Source organism: Buceros rhinoceros, unplaced genomic scaffold, assembly GCF_000710305.1.
Source record: "Buceros rhinoceros silvestris isolate BGI_N320 unplaced genomic scaffold, ASM71030v1 scaffold32546, whole genome shotgun sequence".
Taxonomy (NCBI): Eukaryota; Metazoa; Chordata; class Aves; order Bucerotiformes; family Bucerotidae; genus Buceros; species Buceros rhinoceros.
The window spans coordinates 3,222-13,442 of record NW_010416655.1 but is presented as its reverse complement, the minus strand read 5'-3'; the positions used below and the strand labels follow the sequence as shown (position 1 = coordinate 13,442).

At 44.8% G+C, this 10,221-nt stretch overlaps 1 protein-coding gene across 1 annotated transcript in view; it reads right to left on the bottom strand.

The window, feature by feature from the left end:
• LOC104494953 (gamma-aminobutyric acid receptor subunit alpha-3-like) overlaps window positions 1-10,221 on the bottom strand; it is a gene marked incomplete at its 5' end in the record, with an annotated part of 12,492 nt that overhangs the window by 1,309 nt on the left and 962 nt on the right. Inside the window, 2 exons of the mRNA XM_010137862.1 lie at window positions 7,072-7,283; window positions 8,996-9,148. Coding sequence (XP_010136164.1) covers window positions 7,072-7,283; window positions 8,996-9,148 — 365 coding nt within the window. The remainder of the gene's footprint in view (window positions 1-7,071; window positions 7,284-8,995; window positions 9,149-10,221) is intronic.

The window sequence follows — 10,221 nt, the reverse complement described above, 5'->3', positions numbered from 1 at the left end:
CAGGAATGCAGTCTTTAGAAACGAATGATAACCCATGGGATCATTCTGGGGGAAGAACTTGATTTTCTGCTTTGCTGGCCTGCTTCCTGGGTCAGGTGAGAAAGAGAGACATCACAGAGGATTATAGTTTTTTTCTTCCTTTTGTAGCAGAAAGCCAGTGGCTTTAAGAATGTGCATGACAGCATCACAGTATTTTTATACCATATCATTCGTTGCCTCAGTGCCCTGAATATCTCACAGGAATAGCTCACAATTTAACATCATGATGTCCAAAATGGCTCTGTGACCCTTCAGAGCACCTCATGGCCTACTCAGGTCAGAACAGGTGGAAGGCATTTGCACTAGCCTTGGATCTGAGGATTGCTCAACATGACACGACAGGTCAAAGGGAAGCCTTTCATCTTGCCTTCATTTCTAAGAGTTGCTTCAAATCAAGGAACATAAGCGCACCCCTCCCACAACGCTGTCCGTGCTGAAGGGAGGAGAGCTTGCATAGCAAATGGTGAAAGAGGCACTTTTGCTTCAGGAGGTACTGAAGGATGATGGAAGATACTGAAGACAGACAATTCAGATGTTAATGAAGATGAGTGGCCAGGAAGGTGGAGCTAGGAAGTCATGATAAGTTTTACTCCCACTCTGGGGATCTTCCTGTTGCTGTCAGGGACCTGAAAGCAGCTGCACTGTAGACCATACCAAATAAAGCAATCCAGGTCTACCAGCAGAAATTTATTCCTATGCAGATGTCAGGAACCCTGCACACATCCCAGCTTTCATGTATTCCATGTGGTGTCCACTGTAATTACACCAAGAGCCAGCATTAGACACAGCAATGACTCATGCTGGGAATCTAATATTTAAACTCAGAACAAGGTGTGACTTTGGTGTGACTCATTTTCTGTTCAAAAGCAACTGAAACACAAAAGGCTCATCCAGATATTTTCCAGTAGCGTTTCGCATGGCCTTGCATGTACATGTGAGGGGACTATGTACGAAGTGATTGTCAGGAGAAGGGTAGAGTGTGCAGCTAGCAGGACCGGTTCATCTACCCACCCTAGCCTGGTACTGGTAGCAGGCAGCATCACTGGATGCTAGAAAGGCCAGTCTGCTTTCATGGTGTACTTCCATTTTGGATGTGTTCACAATCACCATGGATATTTCTGGTTACCTTAGGAAATGAATTTTCCACAGTGATTTTCAGAGGGACGCTAAAAACAGACTTCTGTGCAATCTTTAAACCCCTCGGCAATAACATCATAGCCAGGCCTATAACCTCATAATAATGCCAGCAATTACAGAAATTAACTTGCTGTTAGGAGCTCTAAATGTCTTCAGACTCCAGATCAGACTAAACCACTGATCAGACCATATTCATAGTCTTTTATGGAAGTAGGTGTTATGATCTTTAACGATTAACTGAGAGGCTGATTGCTGCAATCATTAGAGCCATGTTAACTTGTACCCCCTGCAGAGCAGGTGAAATATTCCTCTTAAAGAGCTGACAAGAAGCAAATAAAGGACTGAAGATGTTTCACCTTCTAAAACATTTAAATATGCTTAAGTATGGTTGATTATTAACACAGCTACAGGAGGTAACAAAAGAATTAATAATCAGTATTGAAATGAAAAACAGGTTGTTGTCTGCAGAATAGAAGTTGAAGTGCACTGTGGTTACTTCAGTGTTAATCAGTCACATTATTCGTTAATGGAATAATATGACTACAAGTGACATGACATTTTCAACCTGGCTATCTTTTCTGCCCCAGAGCTTACAAAGTGGATCTGTTTTGCATGTTCGAACGCATCTGAAAACAGCAGGCTGAAATGGAGCAAAGTCAGGCAAATATGAACGCTGTGGGGGGGGATAGCAAGCTACTGCTCCTATTAGTGTGATCCAGACTCACAGGCATCAACTTGGGCTTCTCTGGACCTCAGGTCAGGCTGTTCATGCAGTGCAGAGGTTTGGGAGTGTACAGCCAAGGCCTTTTTTCCAGCTGCCTATGGAATCTTCTGCCTTGGTCACAGCTAGGAGCCTGGGTAGCCTTTGGGAAGCACCCAGAGCACACACCGCCTATACCAAGGCACATGGATGTGCTCTGGATGTGCTCTGCTTCTGAGATGTCAGAAGTGGTTCAGCCTGAAGTTTACTGGGCTGAGCTTTACAAATAAGTGTTTCAGGCAAGATTTTGACAATCAAAGCAAAACATGCTTATTGCTGTCAGCTGCAAAGCAGCCCCCAGCCTTCCCCATGCAGCTTTATCTGTGAGAAGCTCCACATCCTACTAAAACAGGAGGGAAGAGTGGAAAAATAGGAGAAGTCCCCACATTTGCTTTGAAAACTTCTATGAACGTCTATGTTGCAAAGCAATTCCTGCATATATGGCCCAGTTTGGGCACAGGGAGCCTGAACAACTGCACAAAGCTGACCCTGTATTGCTCTCCTGAGGGAAAAGCTGTGAAAGCTGGTCTACAGATAAATATTGCACCCTGATATTTCAGTCTGATAAGTTCTTCCACAACACACAGACTGGGAAATAATAGCATTTTTATTTAAGATTCTTGTCTTCAAGTCTCTTTTGAGGAGCTAATGATGAACCTCTAAATTACGGGTACTATTTTTTCTGCCTATAATCTGCTGGAGATTTTGTTCTCTGCACCTGCTCCTTGGCTAGAAGTTTGGGTTGGAAGCACTATCCCTCTGATAGGCCGTTCTGAAAGTCACCATCACTAATATCTGCAGTGTTTGAGAAATGCAAGTTATCTGCCACTTGCCATTCTAGAGTAAAGTCCCTTTAATGATCTCCAAGCAGCTCTAGTTGCTGTCGTACTTGTATCCTATAATTCAAAGCCCAGAAACTGGAGTTGCTGTTCCAGCAAACATGTCACTCCTTCCTCACGCTGGCCAAAGTTCTCCTCTGCAGCGTGCCAGAGATTTGATCCTATCAGAGGATAGCAGCAAAGTGTTCTACATGAGACGTCTGTACCCGGAGCAGAGCCAAAGGCTAGGAACAATGCAATCTTTCATTAACAGTCTATGTCAATGTCAGGTTTCTGTCAGCTGCTGGTGTAACCTTTGGCATCACTCATCCTTCCCATCTCTTCATTCAGATATCTGGGGCTGTGCCCAATGATCTATGCTTCCTGGATCACCAGACAAAGACTTAGAGATTGGATGGAGTCAATAATGGGCCAAACACACCACATATAGTGTTGGAAAAGGGTTAAATGTTGTCAAAGAGTAATACATGGACTCTAGTGAAGATGCTGAGAACATACATCACTTGCAGTGATATGGAGAGCTACAGGTGATTGCAAGTGCAGTATGACAAAGGACAGACACACAGGCTGCAGAGCATGGTCAGCAAAGGAAAAGTCCCAGCAAAACCATAGTTACCGTAATGAGGCAGAAAAAAAAGAGATGGGTCTGAACCATCCCATGAGTCTGTGAGACTTAAAACTGGTTGAAAATGATGGCCTGTCAAGGTTGGTTCCAGTTCCTCTCAGCTGGCAAGGAGAGGATTGAAACAAAGATGCCACAAATGGAAAGAAACAAAGGAGAAAGAAGAATGATTCCCAAGTGACCTGGATCAAGGGGCAGACTTCAGAACTGCTGAAGAGTGTGTTGGGCAAAAACCTAGGCTTTCCTCAGTCAGCGGAAAAAGCTCTCAGTGCAAATGGCAAGCATGCCCATCACTTCCAAAATACAAGAAAGAAAACCATGACTGTCATATCAACAGAGAGGTTTGGAGGATGATCTTTGGTGACTTTCTCTTGCTGAAAAGACACGTGAAAAGTACGTAAATAGCCTGGACCTAACCTTCTCTCAATGCGCTACAGGATTTTTGTCTTAAGGATGAGAAGGATAAAGATCCAGGACTATTCCTACATCCAAAGTGTGTTCTTCTTTGTTTCCATGCGCCTGACTGCAGCTACTTGTATTGTTTTTGTTGCTTCTTGCTACCCAGGATTTCAGGGCAGTGTCATACAAGCACAGACACAGAGCTAAATCAGATTTTATGCATAGACATGGCATTGCTGGAGGAAGTGGGTGTAAGTTTGTTCCAGCGATCCAAAGCATCTCATGTCCCGAGGAATGATACCACTTTTTTGCAGGGAACTCCTCGGTAAATGTCATCCTTGCTGTTGTCATGAGTTTCCCAGTGATGAAGTCACCAATAAGAGTTGCCTCTCTGGATCCTCACCATAACAGCTGTTCAGGAAGTGACCTTGTTGGCTCCAGAGATGGCCATCGCTATGGTTGGGATGGATGGGATGGGTGGATCTCCCTCTGTTCAGACACAGCCCTTCTGTCCTGAGGTGGATCATTTTAATACTATTCTGAGGGAGCTTTGCTGGCCACTGAAACCACTCATCTTTCAATCTCTTTGGCCTCTCACTCCTACCCAACTACTACTATCTCCCACCTTCCTCCTGATGTTGTTTTTTTAAAAATAGTCTTTATTAACAAGTTTTCCATATTGGATTCAGACACCTCTCTCCAATTTGACCTGCACCTCTAGGCTGGCTGCAGCTACTCTGCCATACAAAAAGAGAGGAAATCCTTCATCCACAATTAGTGATTACTGGTAGCAGGCAGGAAAGGCTTGGAAAATCTTTGAATCCAAGAAGCGTTAGTCAAATCTTACCAGAGTGCACGCTAAGGGGAGTTTTTGGTGACATCTTTGGTGATATCTCCCTGCAGTATGGAGAACTGCAGAGACTATGCAGAGTAGCTTCCAGCTAGAACCAGAATCCAGCTGGGGATATAGCCAGAACATCATCATGATCATTTATGATGCAGAGATCAGTGACTCACCAAGATTAGCCTATCAGGTTAGATTCTACGTGAAAAAAATGCTATGCTCCGTTCCCATCTAAACTGAGAGGCTGGCTGAAGGCGAGAAAGAATGGAACCAGTCCTGAGAGAGTAAATGTGCTGGTAGTGCCTGTCGGCAATCAGCAGCTTTTCCTTTCAAACAGGATGGGAAGCATTGCTGCTGCCTTCACTTGAGGTGAGGGAAGGGCTGATGCTTATTCGTTTTTTCTTCCATGTTCATGCAAGGAAACAATCAAACCTGTATGGGGATCCTTGCCATCACATCAATAAAGAGCATTCTTTCTGGCTGGAAGGAAGGCTCCCCAGAGACTAGGGGTCAGCCTGGGCTTATCACTGGTATTTCTACTCCTGGTACAAACACTTTAAAGTGCCAATATTTATTCTTTTGCCTCCCCTTTCTTTTGTAGTTTCAACCATCTGGCTTGTCAATTGTTTCAAGAAGTGCTAATTAGAAGCTGAAGCTGAGCCAGTGAGGCACCTTCATTGCATAGCAAATTCACTGCTGGGAAATATTCAGTGGAATGAAAAGCAAATATGGTGACACATCATATTCCCAAGCACCCTGAAAGCCCACCAACTCTTCAGGGAGCTCTCAAAGCTGCAGAGACGAGGAGTGGGTTAGCCTTCTAAGATAAAGATCACTTACACTTGAAACAGCATCCACAAATTTAGAGTCCTGATTCTCCAGCCTGATACCAACTGCAGCAAACTCACAAAGAGCAATCCCTCTGAAACCCTCTGAATTCCTGGTGCTGCTTTGTTTTCTTGTTTGATTACCACATGCACAAACATTCTGCATGCTCTAACCCTGTTGTTTCAGCACTCAACCTTGCAGTGCTGGGTCAATGAATAAATTAAGGAGCATGCTTCTATGACAAACCAAAGCTTTTGAGCCTTTGCTGCTTTTTTGTCTGTGGCTGCTTCACATAATTGTCCAAGGCCGTGTGAATCCTGACTTTGTGCTGATTCACCCATTCCTGAAAGGGACGTGGTTGCTTTGAGGACCTATTCTGATCCTTCGCTCATGCCAATAATGTGGGAAAGGCTTCTCTCATCTCTAGAGGCCAGATTAGTGTTATTGTACACAACGGAAGGAAATGGAAGACCATCAGTTGGCCTCCTCTGGAGCCTTTCTGCCATGAGTCTCTTGCTCAGACCACAGCTGCAAAAGCAAACAGATAGAGAGAGTCCAGGAAAAACATGAGAGTCATTCAACACACAGTGATGGCTGTGGTTCTCCATAATGCCTCTGTTCTCCTGCTTTGACCTCCATACCAGAGAAATGACTGGCTGTTGTCTTCCCAAAAGTTACTGCGATTCCGCCAGGTATTTGCATACAGCCCCACAACAATTTTAAACAACATATTAAAATGCAAATGAGAAAAATATAAGGCTCCAGAACAAAGAACAAGGACAAAGCTGATTTTCAAATTGATTCAATAAATATAAACAAGGAGCAGCATGCTATAGTAAGCAATTTCTCTGTGCAGACAAGATTAAATCAGTTAGGAAGGAGGGGGCACGAGCAAGGGTAGCAGTGGCTGTCAGGAGGCAAGCTGCCAGAGGCTGATCCTGAGTGAGAAGGGAAAATGTGGGTGATGCCAGGCACTAATTTACTACCAGTTGCTGTTTCTGATTGCTTACTTCCCACTCACCCTCTTTGCCTGAGCTTACAAAGCAGCTGCCAGCAGCTGTGGGCAACAGCATGACATTAGACAGGACATCACTGCACCAGGTACGCCCATACCAAGGGAGACCTACAGTCAGGGATACCAGCCGCAGAGGACACAGCAGGGTGGGAGCATCGCCACTGGTGAGGCTGGCATCCCACAGCATATTTGGATTTGTGTGGCATGCTAGCAACATGGAACAGGTCATTTATGGGTTGGAGGCAGAAGAAAAGAGAGAGAGGAGTCCACTGCTGGAGCAAGACCAAAACATGCACACATTCATGTTTCCATTGGCGAATGGTCATGCAGAAGGACAGAGGGAAAAGTGAGCAGTCATGCCTGGGTATTTCTCTCCAGCTAAGCACAGTAACCAGCCCTCCAAGCCCTTCCTCCTTTGGCCCTCAAGAACCGCTCCAGTCAAGACCTGAGCTGGGATCCCAGTGAGTAGCATCCAGCCTCTCGGAGTGCTGTGGGGCTGCATGTTACCCACTCCTGGTCCTGGCGCAGCTCTCTCATGCAGCGTTTCTTCACCACTCCCTCCTCCCCGGCCTTGGCCACAGAGCTGACCTTCATCTCTTGGGCTTCCAACACCTTCTTGCCATCCCAAGCCCAGCTGCGCTTGGTGAAATAGTTGACGGTGGCAAATTCGATCAGCGCAGAAAACACAAAGGCGTAACAGACGGCTATGAACCAGTCCATGGCCGTCGCGTACGCCACTTTAGGTAAAGAGTTTCTTGCGCTGATGCTTAGGGTGGTCATGGTGAGGACGGTGGTGACACCTGTGGAAACACAGCAGGAGGCAAGAATGGTGTGAGACCATACACTGATACCCATCCAGTTTCTCCTCAAAGCACGCAGTTGGCATTTCTATCATGTAAATTTAGGAGCCATCCTCTAAGCCACGTGGCCCACATTCCCACAGCAATTAAGGGAGCCTTACCCAGCACAAGTCCATGCTGCAATTCATAGAATAACAAAATAGTCCAGTTGGAAGAGAAGTCAGCTTGTCCAACCTCTGCTTGAATCGGGACCAACTTCAGGTTGCTCAGGACCTTCTCTAGTTCAGTTTTGAGTATCTCCAATTCATATAATCACTGGCAAACATCTGCATTAGGATGAGATTAATCTCCCCCAAACTCCATCAACAAGAGCTCTGCTCCCTATAGAAGAGTCCTAGCTCTTAGCTAGGCACCCGCATTCATTTCCTCGTCTGCTAGTAAGTTAGGTTGCATGCTGTTAGACCCACATCCCTCGTGTAAAATATGTCATGGAGAAGCCTCTGGTTGCTTTTGCAATAAAATAAAAATAATGAAATAACAGTAAAAAGGACAGTTGGAAACTTCATGGAGGACTAGAAGCTGGCCACTCTTCCAATATGGCTCTCAACATTTTGGAAAGTGTCTTGTGACCTGCGTGGATGGACACCTGGGATCTTGGGTCCTGCTGGCATGGCCAGGCACCTGTCAATGGCCCAAGCTGGCAGAACGATTTTTCACAATGATTTTTCTTAATAAAAGATTTGTTGCAAAATGCCTTTTAAAGCTTTTTTCATTAAAGCAAGCAACCACTGCTATCCATTTTCCCCAGTAATGTGCTTTTCAATTAAAAATGCATTACAAACTTTATAAAAATACTAATTTTCACTTCCCTTAAGCTATACTCCTGGTAATTGAAGAGTTTCAATAATATTGTTGATAATACCTTCTGAGGGGCAAAAAAGAGGAGTAAACAATTGTAGCTCTCATTATTTTCTTAATAGGAAAGCAAGGCAATTTGGGAGCAAAGACATTTTTCACAAAGGTGGTACCATATAACCCCTCTCTGCTCGGTGATTTTTGTCCAATACACTTTCTGTTAAGCAGTATCTGCTGGGCACTGTTATTTCCAGGAAACACAATCCTGCAGCATCACACCTCGTCTGTTGAGTGTGTGTGTGTAGATCCTGAACTAAAGGTCTTGGCAGGAAAGCACAAAGCAATTCTGTTATTAAATGTTTGTAAAAGCTATTAATACATGTGCATTGCCAGTCTGACACTGCCCCAGAGAGAGGATCTGAAACCATCTGAAGAAAATAACAATATATTTACGATGTGGTTATAATGCCTCAGCCCAGGAACTTTCATGCAGAGCTCTGACCAGGGGCACATTAGCAATTTCAAAGAAGATTTAAATGCCTCTCCACGTACCTACCTCTCCTCAACTGAAAAGCCAATATAGATAAGCAGACACAGCCAAATGCATAGAGTTACATAATCAATACCTTGTCTACTGTTAATATTTATGGCTTGGCTTGTAGCAGAAACATGGACAGGAGTATTTTTGCAGAGATTCAGTGGAAGCAGGGGCACTGGAAAGACGGAGCTATTCTGGGAAATGGCCAGCAGCTGGTCAAAGCCTGGAGAAAACCAGCTCTGATGTTCAGCCTATTTCCCATCACTTTCTCCTCTTTCTCCCCTGACTTGAGAGGACGCCCCTGTGCAACCAGACTCACCAAAAACTGTTCGGGCAGGAACAGACTCCCTGTTAAGCCAGAAGGAGACCTGGGATAGGATGACTGTCATAATGCACGGTAGGTAAGTCTGGATCACAAAGTACCCGATCTTCCTCTTGAGGTGGAAGTGTGTAGTCATGACGACATACTCCCCTGCAGAGACAGCCAGTTAGAGATGCTGAGCCAACGGTGCTTACCAGGATGGGGCCAGCTGACCTCCAATCATCTTAAACCGCTAACATCTTTCCTGAACAAAATTCCAAGTTCTCAGATGAAACTGCAGTGTGTGTGTGTGCGCCATATTGTTACTGGCTGGCATTCCCTGGTATCTTACAGTACTGTAGGCCACCCTAACAGCCGTGCGAAGGAGGGCTACACTCTGCAGCACACTGTCAGCACTGACTTTGTACATCATGCACACGCACACACAACTGCTGTGCCATGCCAGGAGCGCGCGCCAGTGTAGCCTGGGTGACTTCCACATAGCATTTGTCCTTTCAAAACACTTCTCTGGAGTCTTCTTTAATTCACTACAAAATGGTTGTGGGATAAAGGCAAATCAAGCCAATAAACAACCAGGTGATAGGTTTTCCCTGTTTTCCCTGTTTTACCCGAGGCACAAGATGCCTCTGGGGGTCTCTCCTGACCCAGCTCCCATCCCTTTTCTGTTCCAGCCCAGGCAGCCACATTGTGGGTAAGATCCCTTAAGCCTAGAGACATCCTAATAGTGCTTCAGTAGGATTTCAGGACAAAGAATTTTATTTCCTCTGACAATCCTGATAACATTCCACCTTTCCCCACTGTAACCATCTCAAAAATCAGGGCAAGTTCTTGTTGTTAAAGGTCTGACTGTAAACCAAAGAAGCAGCTGACCCTGTTTTCTCTCAGTGCCCTATTTCTCCGTTCAAAGCTTTGGATATTTTGTTGGATTATTGTGCTTTTTTGTTGTGGCTCTGCTAAATCATTACACACAGGAGCCTTTAGCAGCTTTCTTGCCATTTCAGGTTATTCATCTGTACTGTGTTTTACTACAACTTAAGTAAGATGCGCCAGATATTATGACATTTATTTCCCGGGATCCCCACATTTCCCCAAGGGAGGTGATACGAGTTGTTACAGACAGACACTATTAAAATCAAATGCACCAGAGAGGAAATATCCTCGAATGAGAGAACTACTGGTGCATACAGAAGGAAAAAAAAAAAAAAAAAAAAAAAAAAAAAGAG